The following is a 13853-nucleotide window of genomic DNA, read 5'->3' on the forward strand; positions in this document are numbered from 1 at the left end:
TTTGTGGTCATGGTTTTTTTTTTTTTTTTTGGTATTTCGGTTTCTTTTTTTACTATAGTTAGCATGGTTATACCGGTGGTGTTAAATTAGTGTGGTTTTGTTAGAGAAGGAGTTGGCCCAAAAAAAATAATAATAATAATAACAAATATATAACCAACTAAGCTTGAAAATTTTTACCTTCGTCACCAAGAAAACGAAATGACACCCATTATGGCCTTTTTGAACATTTCAAAATCAAGATTAATTCAAAGTAGAAGGGCCATGGCTTGGATGCTTCCAATGGAGCTCTATTTTTTTTTTTTTTCATAAAATAATAACTTTAGTTTTTTGATAGCACACATATTTTAATTCACAAAACATTACCTTCAAAAATGGGTTTTATATTTGTAACTAAGAACAATCTTGTATAATATATAAAAATGGATAAATGTGGAAACTGCAAAGAAATTGTATCCCTAACTTCAGAATCGCTAATTGTATGTTGTACTGGCCTATCCAACGCCAAGACACATGATAATTATCCCTAGAATGGTTGTCAAATTGTTCTGTAGTTTCTTCATGCAAATTGACGTCTTTAGTTTCTTTCAAGCTATCTGAACTCAAGGCAATGTTGATTGTGATTGTAGAAAAAGTTAGCATAATGGCCATTCTGAATCACCTGTAATGCGGTGATTTTGCTAGAGAATATGGAAATGGAAGCCTCCATAAACCATGTTTGGGCAATGAATTGGTTTCCTGGAGTTTGCTGGACCTAGAGAACCATCCTTAGAACATGATATGTTTTGCTTAAAGAATTTCAGCAGAACAATTCAATCCATAAATGCATGAAAAATGCTGAACCATGAATACATGTATGGTAATGAAGCAAAATCTAGAATGTTAATCCCCGCTCTCTTTTCTTCATATCACTAGTTATTTCACCCCAAATTCAAATGATATAATGTGAAGAACAAACAACATGAACTTACCATAGAAAGAACAAAATTGTTTGAAAGGTCAAAACCATCATCATTTGTAATATTCCTCCGTTTTCTCTATAGATATTTGCACTTTGTCATCCCTTTTGATAGAGTTAAAGGTAGCTACAATGTATCACTAACAAACAGAAACCAAAATTTACAATAAGATACATAGAAAAGATACCTACCTACCTAATCAGGACTATAGGTCAAGTTGCCTAATCATGTGTTTTGTATTTCTAAAACACAACTCTGTTATCTGGTTGCAGAAATTGGGAAAGCTTTCCCATAGAATTGAACTTGAACCAAGCGCCTGCATTCCTGATATTCTTACTGATTAGGCAGGCCATAAAATCTTTCTGAGTCCTCTCTCCTTTCCCATCAGAATATAGGAACATATGCAAAATTCATCTGTCTGCACTCTCCAGCAAAAAAATTTGCCGAAATTTAGCATATCCCAGCCAGTACAGGAACATCTTCAAATCCTTTATCTTGCTGTTCTCATTAATAAAAGAATCACTGACATAATACTATTGATCATCCACCAAAGCTACTACTGGAATCCCCTTGCTAGAAAAGCTTGAACACTCAACTCTTAACTCATCACCTACCTCAAAGTCCTCCTTTCCATCAGTCTGCATGGCAAAAACAAGGCATTTTTAAATAAACACACCAGTTTCAGAGAAGAAAGAAATTTTCAATGACCCAAATTTTTTTAAAAAATTGCATTCTCTCTTGGTCAATAGGCATTTATATTTTTTGTCATTTCAAAGCTCTACAACAAACCAGTTTCTTTGCTAGTTGCCCCATAGCTGCTCCAGACATGCTTCTTAAATCATCCTTTGGATGGGGTAGTAGTTTGGGAAAGAAAATATAACTGTTTTCATTCCAACTTGTATGGTTTTTGTATGCCCAAAATAAAGAAATAAAATCTATAGAGGGAAAGAGGAAGCAACGACCAGCCTACCATCAGCGAAATGGGATGTTGAGATTAATGACTGTCAAGGCAAAGGAAACAACAAAATTGAAATATGGCATATCCAAGAAAAGTTGGCAGTAGCACAAATTGATGAAAAGAAGAAAGATTAGTCAAATTATGTAACCAGCTAATCAGCACTACTCAGGGGAGAGGTGGTGCAGAAGGGCTATCAGCTGGTGAGACAAGACATGGTGGCATATAACTTAGCAAAATTATGGCCTATACAGGACCTGGCTAAATAAGATTTATGAAACAAAGCCAAAAGGCTTAACAAAAGGCTTTCTTGATTCCAAATGGAGTGGGAAGAAGGGAGGTAAATTTGAGGGTAAAACTGGAGAAAAAAAAAAAAGGATCAAGCTACTACAAAATTAAAACAACATGTACCTCAAACCGATACATGCCACGAAGTCCTCCACCCAAATCAAGGACCAACCCACGTGCACGAATTTGATAAACCTTGGCAGTAACTTTTGTTCCAATCTTCAGTTTTTTTGCAGTTATAGGAGCCTCAACTTCATCCTCCTGGTCAGTTGAGCCATTCATAGTATGTGTGTGGGATGAATTGTGCTTGTTCCCATCAGCTCCTAGACTTTTGAGGATAGAATTGAAATCTATCTCTTCTTCCTTTTGCAAGACACGTTTTGGCTTCTTAACATTCTTAGTTGGAAAAAGACCAGAATTAGAAAATGGTGACTCATTTGCATGATCCTCAGGAGGCGATTTTTTCAACTTGCAATTTGATTTTGAAGCACCAACATTACTAGTGGCACTCTTGGGATTCTGACTCAAAGCAGCAGATTTTTCCTCTTCATCGCACTCTGCAGCGCTTCTAATCAGAATTGGTGATATTGAGGAAGTAGAGGGGTTTACCCCACTCATTTTGGATTTGTTCCCTGACAACTCCTCTAATGGGGAATTCTGATTCTCTTGTTCATTAGAGACATCCCCAACTGATGCCCATATATTAGGTTCTTCTTTCACAGGTGGAACAGATCCTTCCACCACATTATTTGTGTCGGCTCCTGGTCGAGGTGAAGTAGCTTTAAGGGATAGTTTAATATTACCACGGACATCCTGTCCTATGCACATCAAAGAAAGCTGCTGGCCAACAGAAACCACATCTGATATCCGAGAGACCTGATCATAGGAAAGAGGTAAAATTAATGAAGAAACAAATAATAACATTAGAAAATGCAACAATACAGAATTCCTGATGCTATTTGTGGGTATTGATGCTAATAATCTTTATATGCAAAATTATTAAGTGGAATAAGAGTTCCCATGACTGTTTACAACCTGGTATAATGAAAGTGTTGGAAAGTATGACATTTTCCACAAATTGAAGATGAAATCAAGGAACTGATTACTTGAACTAAATCAAGAGATTGGAGCAATCAATTATATCGATATGAAATTCAATTTCAATATATACACGTAATGAATTGATGATTTACCTATTTTCAAATTTTGTAAATCCCATTATAAATTTTTTATATATAAAAAAGTAATTTTATTTTACAAGACTACTTCATGTACAGAAAGAAAATGATTCAAAAAACTCAAATGGGTTACTATTAGTGAAACCCTACAGCTAAGACCAGTCAAACAACAATCTAGCAAATGGCTCTATCAATTGTATCCCTGAAACTTCCACATCCTCAAAAGTACGACGATTATGTTCCCTCCACGATTATCCTCTAAATAAGATTGTCACAAGTAAGGGTCTTCCCCGTCCATACAAAAAAGAGACCCTCCTTGGGGTCTTAACGAACCAAGTACTCTTCCATGGGAAAATCTTATTGCAGGGGCCCCTTAAGGCATCATAAAAAGAGTGAACATCAAAATTCCCATATCTTGACAACCCCCATCGTAAGGTACAATCTCTTAATTTATACCAACAGTGAAATGAATAATAAGGGTTCAAGCAATTATACATTAGATTTATAACAGAGAATGCTCAGTTAAAGAAAATTTAACAGAGCAAACAAACCATTTGAAAAGAAAAAGAGGGAGCTACAATGGGGATGTAGTGCAATGAGCACTAGGGACTCAAGAAACACTTATCCATCCATTTAACATACCGGTTCGTGTGACAGCTCAGAAATGTGTAGAAGGCCTTGCTGGCCACCATTAAACTCCACAAATGCACCATATTCTTTTATTGAACTTACAACACCTTTATAGATCCCTCCTATTTCAATTTCACGGCCTACAATAAAATCAACCTGCACAGCAGAATAAAATGATTAAGGCACCAAACACAGAGCAAAAATACGTATGTCATCACTACAGGCTAACCATGAGCCACATTGAAAAAGTATATGTTATGCCAATTATTTCCAAAACTAGTTTTGGTTGGTTCAGTTTTATTTTGAAGATTGGCCCAGTCTAGATTAGGGTTATCTGACTATAGTCAGAGTCAGGTTCAAAAAGTACCCAGAACTGAACCAACTTAAACAAGAGTTGTATTCCTGTTTAAAAAGCATGAGTTAGTCATCAAACTTTGTTTCAATAAAAAAAAAAATTTTAAAAAAAATAAAAACAACAGCCAAACAATCACAAGGAAGCTCATGAAGAAAATTTTTAATTTTCTACTCTCTCTCAGAACTTCATTTTATTTTCCTTTGTTTTATTCTCCCTGAGGGAGTACTGTTAAAAGTTCTGAAGAAAAATTTCAATTATTACTGGAACAGATTCTGTTATCCATTAAACTTAAAACCTACTTAAAACACGCACACACTACTGACCAAAAAAAACCCACATTTTCAATCCAAATTCAAAATGTAATACTTCAATTAAAAGTAAGATTTACCTTTTCTAATACTTTTTCCATTACAGCTTGATTCTTAGCCACTATGGTAAGTGTTCCATCGCTTACAGACATTCGTGCACCTGGATAATGGCAGGAATATGACATGATAATTTGATAGGTGATCATAAATTAACACAAACATGAATTGATTCTCATAATCTCAGTATATCAAACAAAGCTGATGGTTTTTCTATCTTAAATACAACAGTGACTTAAATAAACATCCATATATTAGAAATATTTAAAAAAAAAACTTTCAAATATGTTTAAAAGTGTCTATTTTCTTTCATAGCTGCCAATGAGACACTAGTTCATTCTTGTTACATATATAAAATACATCTAATAGAAAACATCAACTATCATAAATTAAAATTACAGTACCAAAGCTTATTTAATCAAATAAGTGATAATAAGAAAACAGCAGAAGTGCAAGGTTGCTTATGAAGAAGAGTAGATTTTGTTAACTGAAAGAAAGAACAAATATTGTAAGGACTAATCAACAAAGATACAATCTGTTTATGGAAATATAATTATGAAGGCAGAGAATTTTGGTGTCAAGAACTTGCAAACCACGCAAAAAGCATGAAAACATGGATAAATTAAGTTCAATTTCAATGGCATCAAGAGCGAGAAATGGCATGGATCTTTGCTCAAAAAGAAGTATTGAAGTCATGGACATTTTCGCTTTGAAGAACAGTACCAATATCACTATGATGAGGAAGGCTGAGACAAACCCTAAAAAAGAAAAACTATTCCCCCCGATGTGTATGTTATTTCATGAAATCAATAAGAGAATACACAACCCCACTGGCCTTCCACCCCCCCCCCCCCCACCCCAAAAAAAAACGAAAAAAGAAAAAAAGAATAAGGTATTCTCAAGTATGGATCAACCTGTTTCCTCTTCAATCTTTCTTTTTAAAGCTCCAAGAGGCCCAATCAAGTGGCGTAGGGCATCATTGCTGAATTTCAAGGTAGCTGCATCATCACAATAAATTCTCAGGCTCAAAAAGTATTATCACCACAGTAATGTGAACTAATTAAAACACAAACCCAAAAACACAATTAAAGGGGAAAATCCAACCTAAACGAGGAGAATTCCTTTCATTCTGAGTACGTGGTGCATTGATCTCCCGCTCCATATGGTCAAGGATTTGAAGACGACCTTTATATGCAGGCTCTAAACACTCACAAATGATATCTAAAGGAATTCCAGCAGGTTTTATATCCAACTGAATTGCTGTAACTCCTTTTCGTGTGCCAGCAATTTTGAAGTCCATGTCACCTAGATGATCTTCCAAGCCCTAGGGAAATCCAAGATATAACAAACTCTTAACACAACTTGGCAACGAGCCAATTGTTAAGATACAGAATGTTGAAACTTGAAACTCAAACATATTGGTATGGTACTCAAAAGCCCAAAATAAAAACTACAAGACCAATGGGCCAATTCAAAGTCCCAAAGAAAATTAAATTATTTATTATAATATCTAGGAAGATGAGGAAGTAAAGTTCTCTATTGCCTTTTGGAAACATTTAACTTAAGAAAACAACAGTATCAAAAAGAATTCAGCTCAAATAACCACCATGCATAAGTATATGACTCAAAGAAGCCAAGTAGAAGTCTTACCAAAATATCAGTCAATATACGATAATCCTTAATCATTCCAGTTGTTGGGTCAACCTCACTAACAAGACCCACTGAAACACCAGCTACATGTTCGCGTAATGGAATGCCAGCATCCATCAATGCCATACTGCCTACAAAATGAGAAGGTTTATATATAATACAATATATTTATTTTTATACACATTTTAAGTGGGGAATGATGGATTTGAACCCTAGACATCTCTATTGGAAACACCACGAAATGACATTTGACCTAATGGGCATTGGCATCATGCAAAAAATTCATAACACAAACTCGACATTCTGTCATGGATGATTTTGAAGGTTATAGGAAGGGATTAGTAAAGATCACCTCAGAATCCAATAAACTATAGCTCAAATAGCACGTCCTCTCCTTTGTAAGAATAAGATGGAAGGTGAGGTCGTGGGTTCAAAACCCACTAGGTGCATGTAAAATTTACAAATCAAAGATAAAATTAAACAAAATAAAGATCCACCTAAAACATAACATGATACAAACTACTTCCAACACATAATTACACTACATGCCAGAAGCCAATAAACTATAGGTCAAATGGCACATCCTCTCCTTGTAAGAATAAAATGAAAGGTGAGGTCATGCGTTCAAAACCCACTAGGTGCATGTGAAACTTTCCAATCAAAGATAAAATAAAACAAAATAAGGATCCACCTACAAACACAACATGATACAAACTACTTCCAACACGTAATTACTCTACAAGCGTAATTTGCCTATTAGAATAAGAATTAATTCCTCAATTTGCAAGCAAATAACCAAAAGTTAAGAGTAAAAAATGGCATGACAGGTGGAAAAGAATACCTCCACAGACAGTAGCCATTGATGTTGAACCATCTGAGGCCATGACCTCGGAGTTGACACGGACCGTATAGGGGAAATCATCTTCAGGAGGTAACACAGCAAGCAGAGCTTTCTCAGCAAGAGTTCCTACAAGGAGTGCCAGAAACTGCTTTATGCTAAACTTTTTCTAACATTTTATTCATTTCCAATTTTCTTTCCAGATGCAAACATTTTTAAGTTGCTGAACAATATTGTGCATTTCATTGAAATCATTGGGTCAGAAAACCAAGGAATCCAAGTAATAAAATAGTCTGATGTCAAGTAGCAAATGGTGTATGTAACAATAGCTCACATAAATTGAAGAAGAAGAGAAGAGAAACAGAAAACTTCTTTTAGGTGGGATGATACTCCTGCTTCCAATTGTTGCTTTGTGATTTTTTGTTTTCTCCTTTTGAACAAAAAACCAAGGGGGAATGCAATATCAGAGGGAGGCTTAAATAATTATCAGAAGGGTCTGAATTTTTTACATCACTAGACTTCTGAAGTTTGATATAATGTGATCTTCCAAATGCAACCATTAATTGGTGGGAAAATGACTTTTAATTTTTAGCAAATATAAGAAGTTTCAAGCAATCTTCAATCATCCCCTATATCTTGAATGCTTCAAGTTCTTTCTTAAGATCGAGATGAGTTCAAGAACAGAACACCAATCCAATATCCAAGGAAGTGATAAATTTGGCTTGCATCATTCTGTGTGCCCTTCATTTATTAAAAAAAAAAAAAAAACACACACACACACACACATACACACTAAAGCTTGGCTTCATGCAGGCCAATTCCATTCAAGCCAAAGTTAAAATCCTTGACCTGGCGGGTTGGACAGGATTTGAGTCAAATGTATGGCCAAAATCTGGTTCAGTCCTTGATGTATAAAGACTACTTCTAAGAGAACCCAATTCCTGCTCTTGGTTCACTCTATTCCCATTAGGTGTTTGGTTCTTACTTTTTGTGCTCAAACATGAAACAGTGCAGTGGTGATCTCACAATCATAACTTCATATGAACTGTATTCAACCAGGTAGATAATTAAAGCAATTCTACCCTATTTCATGCTGTAATGTTACTCTCTGGCTTCTGAAAATAGAGATACATATTATTTTTAAAAAAATAAAAATATGCATACATATTGTGTATAAAACTATAAATTAGCAGAACCAGGAATAAGCAAAATTGTAGTGATCCAAATTAAATAAGTTAAGATCAAAGCAAAAAAAAAAATCCTAAAGTTACTAAACTAAACTAAAATAGAAACAACTAAAGAAGCATGAACAGAACTTGAGCGACAACTAAATGCATGCCCATAAGGTAAATAAAACAAATCAATCACATCCATTCAATCTTAATATAAATTGTGTTGACAACACACAACAATAGGAAGTGTAAATTGTTTTACCATGCCCAACTTCACGCCTGTTCAGGCCAACACGTTTGCCAACTTCATTTATTGAGAATGGTGGAAAGCTGTAGTGAAGCATGAAGCGCTTTGTTGGGGGACCGACAAGGGACTCCAAGCGTTGAGCATCTCCAGGTGCTCCGAGTGTTACAGTACAGAGAACCTATAAGTAATGCTATGTTACACTTGGCCAATAACTCTTAACCACACAAACATAGTAAAATTTTCAGTTTTTCTTTTTGCTGTTTCCAAAATAAACGCTCCGTTTGTTTTGGCGGAAAATTTATTTTCCAGAAAGTATTTTCTTGTGCCCTCCTCACCCCTCCAATTCTTCAGGCCACCACCATCATTGCTATGCCACCACCACCACTATCTCCTCTGTGACAACCACACTGTAGCTCACTCTGCCACCATCATTGCCAGCATACCTCTATGTAACATTAATGATTTTCCATGTATGCCAAAACAGCATAAAAAGTTTTCGGATCATTTTCAAGAAAACAGGTCATCTTCTGAGCAAATGTTTTCCACTGAAAACATGTTCTCAAGGAAATAATTTTACACCAAAACAATCAGAGCACAAGTATCTAACTCTTAAGCCACCAAAGCATCTATACTCACCTGAGTATCTCCACGATTAAAAATTGATGACCCATGCAGTATAGGAAAACTACCAGCTTCACAATATACAGGCCTCACTTCATCAAGTTGCCTCCCATCAACTCTAAATCCTTCATTTATAATCCTTTTGCGTACAACCTGATATATTTATACAATATAAATAATTCCTAACCTCCAAAGATGTAACAGCGGGATAAACATAAATGTAGAACAGATACATAACAAAAGAATAGAAACCTTAGGCCTATAGCTCCAAGTAAAGAATCCAACTGCCTGTTCCATGTGCATTTCACAATATGTGTGTGTGTGTGTGTGTGTGTGTGTGTGTTCGATAATTACAATGGGAAGGGGGCATTTGAATCCTAGGCATCTCCTTTGAAAACATGAGAATGTGCCAATTGAGCTACAAGTCTCTTGAGCACACCAAAATCAGTGTCATATAATTTTATTATATTGTCTTAGATTGAGCATTGTATGGTTTAATACTATCACCCAATTCACAATTCCAAAGGTTTTCAAGGAGTGATACATATCAACTACAAAATGACAGACATACTTGGCTGTATAATCAACTTTTAAAATAAATGAAGACAGAATAATGTGTTCTTGAATAAGCATTCAATTGGCTGAAGCAGTTATTCTAGAACTTTCCAAGAAAGAGTCATAATCAGTAATTATGAGGCACTGATATGATAAAAATGTAGAAGGATTTCAGAGAGCATGTGAAAGATATTAACCTACTGGATCTCAATATAAGTTTATCTCTATAGAAATTTATAGTGGCATGGGATACCTTTTTCCTCACTGTATCTACTGTCTTGGGTAGAACTTTCAAACTTTCTTCATCACATTCTTCTTCAAGTGATCTCCTAACATCCTGTGTAATCTTATCTAAAGCCTCTCCACGTTCAAACTGGATTTAAAACATAACATGAAATTAAAGAAGGAAAAAAAAAATCAATGGTAAAATCAACATACCTTCCCACACACCCAGATACAAACACACAAAGACTTGTGTGTGTGAGTGTTGAGAGAAAGGGCAGCAAAATAAATCACCCAAAATCATAGAATTTACCATAAGCAGAGATGGTATGTACCTTGCCATATGAAGGATCAGTAAAAACAGACTCTATGGGTGCTTCGGCCAAATTACCAACTTTCTCCAACGTTCTATCCGAAATCAAAGACAATTTATATTCTTTCTTATGCTTACCAGCTTTAGCAGCCAGTCTGATTTGAGGTTCAAGATATTTCACTGCCTGAATGATCAAAGTCAAGCATCTACGTAGCAATTAATATATATATATATATATATATATTGGAACCTTTCTACAAGTTTCATGACTCACCTCAGGATGAGCCAGTCTTAACCCAGCTTCTAGATCTTTCTCTGAGATCTCACGAGCTTGCACGTCAATCATTAAAGTTTTGTCCTTTGTACAGGCATATATTAAATTAAGATCGCTTAAGCTAAGCTGCAGGAAACAAATAAAAGCAAATGAGAAGATAGGAAAGGATGCTTACTATCTAAGGAGAACATAAGACTTCCATATTGATAATACCAATAATCACATAGTTTCAATAAAACTTTAATTTTAGCCAATTTAGTACATAAATTTTAGTACTGTAGCAATTTGAATCCTTAACTTCTTTTTTGAGTACATAAACTTTGGTATTGTAACAAATAGACCCCCCTAAAGTTTCACATTGTTGGAGTAAGACTCCTTCATTTTCAATTTAAAAGAGGTTAAATTGGCCTTTTGCAGGGGGGGGGGGGGGGGGGGGGGTTAAGGGTTTTTATTTACTATAGTACCAAAGTTTAAGTACTAAATTGACTAAAATAAAAGTTTAGGGGGTGTAAGTGAAACTACCCTAAAGTTCAGGGGGTGTCAATAATGTAATACAATATATAATATGTTTTAGTTATATAATCATTTATCAACCAGCAAGAGCATTTATTATATTATTCTGCATTTATAGAACCACACAACGTAAATTATTCTTTATGAAATAGTAATATAAGATTGGTTAACTTTGGCAAAGAGTTCCTGGAATTGATTATAACAATGAATTGATTATCCAGGAAAGAAGAAAAAACAAAATAGTGGAATTGCATTTCAAAGCGAATAGCATAGACTAAGAGTTTGAGATAGGTGCAAATGACACTCAGGCAACAGAGCAAAGGTCAATATTATGTCCTACCAGCATGAACTAAGTTATATTTTGTCACTTTTGGCAGCCAGGGCCCTCGAGATAACTTACGATTTCTTTATTTCTAGTCTTGGGGGAAGTGACTAATTGTAAATTTATCTTTCAATGTGGTAATAAAAATTCAAGAATAACAAAAATGAAAATGAAGAAAGAAATAAGGAAATAATGAAATTTCAAAATTTACCACATATGCAATACAGCTATAACTGTACAAATAGACTGCCTTCAAAGCAAGTCTCTAAGGATCAGCAAACTTGGAATAAGAAAATAAAATTGAGTAAATCCTAATGTTGTGACCTAAAACAACCTCAAGACAATAACGTAAGAGATGCTTCAAGAAAACAGAATGTACAGGAATCCATCAATGACAATTATGATCTGAGGTTGAGCCTTACCTCATCCATCGTTGGGTTGACAATAAATTTCCCAGAAATCCTCCCTATGCGTATCACTCCAATGGGCCCCCCCCAGGGAATATCTGATAACATAAGAGCAGCAGATGTTGCATTAGCTGCCATTACATCAGGATCTTGTGTTCCATCCGAGGAAAGCACACTTGCCATTACCTATGAATAAGGCAATATTAAAGGATATACATTAAGAGTAAAAAAAAAAGTTACAAACAAGAACTCTAGCAAAATGCTCTTTAAACAACCAAAATAGTGACAACATACCTGAACCTCATGGTAAAATCCAGCAGGAAATAGGGGTCGTATGGGTCGATCAATTATACGACCACATAAAAGTTCACGCTCTTTTGGAGCACCCTCCCTCCTCATGAACGTATTTGGAATAACACCTTGGGCAAATTGCTTCTCTTGATAATCAACCTTGTAAAAAACAAAATCCAGTAAGACACACAAAGTGATCAGACACACCGAACACATTCACTCACAAGGATTGTAGGGGCATCATCTTATTAAATGAATATATAAAGTATAAACAACATCAATCTGGATAGTACAGCAACATAGATATCTTACAAATATGGCATTACCATAAAAAAGAAACGTAACATATCAAGGGCTTTAGATTTCTCTTTCCAAACCACATGACTAGCAGCAAAACTGTAGGATATTTCTCTTCCAATATAGAAGAAACATAATATTGGAATCACTGAGTCAGTCTTGGTTGGTTTCACTTTTCTCCGACTTCATATTTATTGTTATAGTCAAAGATGTGTCAATCATAACCTCAACTCTGCACTCTTTTTTTTTTTTTTCGTTCACAACAAAATCACCTCCAAAAACCACATGTCCCTGTTCTGTACTCTATAATAAATGCTTTTCTCGTTCCTTCTAGTAAGTAAATTGAACTAAAATTTCAAAAGATAAGTCATTTTCCAGTGCCACTTAACACAAAAAAACCAACAACAAAATTCAGACAAAAACCTGAATGTCCATAATTCCAAATAAATATACACATACACCTGAACTTTATTTCTTTCATTACCCCCACAAATTAAAAAATAAAATAAAACTACATTTACACCTAAGAGAAGTTCTACATCTACAACATTTTCACAACACTTTCACAACAAATAATAGGTGGTAAGTTGTTACTAGTTCTAAACTTAAATTACTTTTTTACCCCCAAGAGCAGCCCGTAACAACTTGCCACTTAGGATTTATTGTGAAAATATTGTGAGCACAGCATTTCTCTACACCTAATATCCATTTCCCTTTTCCTAGGACCAAAAGAAATACTCAAAAATCATCCACCCAAATGTGCATTCAACAAAACCAAACCAATAGCTCAGCAAACAAAAACAATATAAAAAAAAGTGTATAATTAAATTAGAATTAGTTAAAAGAACTAAAATTTCAAAAGAAACATCAATAACCACTGCCAAAAAACAAGTAAAACAAAATCACATTTACACATAATATTCATTTCCTTTTTCCAATAGTGAAAATTCACAGTAACAAAGTAAACCAATATATGCATTCAACAAAACCAAACCAATGAGAGAGGGAGGGAAAGAGAAATGGTACTGTGAGTGGCAAGAAATCGCGAACGGCGTCGCCTTTGGCGGAGGCGACGGTGGACAGGACTTTGGTCTCGTCCATGCCCATAACGACGGAGCCATTAGCGAAGCGAGCGATCTTGCCAGTCTCGAAGGAGATGAGTCGCGAGCCAATCTCGAATTCCTCTCTGAATGTCTCGAGGACCTTGGTGCCTGCGACGACCGGGTCCGGGTCGGGCTGAGACTGGGTGGCGAAGCCGAGGCGACCGCAGCAAATGGTGCGGAAGCCGAGGGACCGCCATGTGAGGAAGTGTGGAATGTTGGAGAGGAGCGGGTGGGCTCTTCTCGCCATGGACGCCGTGGCTTTTGAGTCTGTGTGTGAGAGAGTGAGAGAGTTAGTGAAGGG

The 13853-nt window shown here is 35.6% G+C and overlaps 1 protein-coding gene across 1 annotated transcript; it reads right to left on the reverse strand.

The window, feature by feature from the left end:
* Positions 1-943: 943 nt before the first annotated feature.
* LOC142622817 (polyribonucleotide nucleotidyltransferase 2, mitochondrial) lies at positions 944-13853 on the reverse strand. Its single transcript, XM_075796365.1, has 16 exons — positions 13476-13853; positions 12156-12311; positions 11877-12047; positions 10620-10745; positions 10368-10529; positions 10064-10183; positions 9271-9408; positions 8650-8812; positions 7219-7344; positions 6378-6508; positions 5832-6051; positions 5642-5725; positions 4751-4830; positions 4020-4163; positions 2323-3075; positions 944-1594 (listed from the first exon to the last, which is right to left on the reverse strand). The coding sequence occupies exons 1-16, from the start codon at positions 13797-13799 to the stop codon at positions 1490-1492; spliced, it is 3003 nt and encodes a 1000-aa protein (XP_075652480.1). The 5' UTR covers positions 13800-13853; the 3' UTR covers positions 944-1489.

This window comes from Castanea sativa, chromosome 1 (genome assembly GCF_040712315.1).
Source record: "Castanea sativa cultivar Marrone di Chiusa Pesio chromosome 1, ASM4071231v1".
NCBI lineage: Eukaryota > Viridiplantae > Streptophyta > Magnoliopsida > Fagales > Fagaceae > Castanea > Castanea sativa.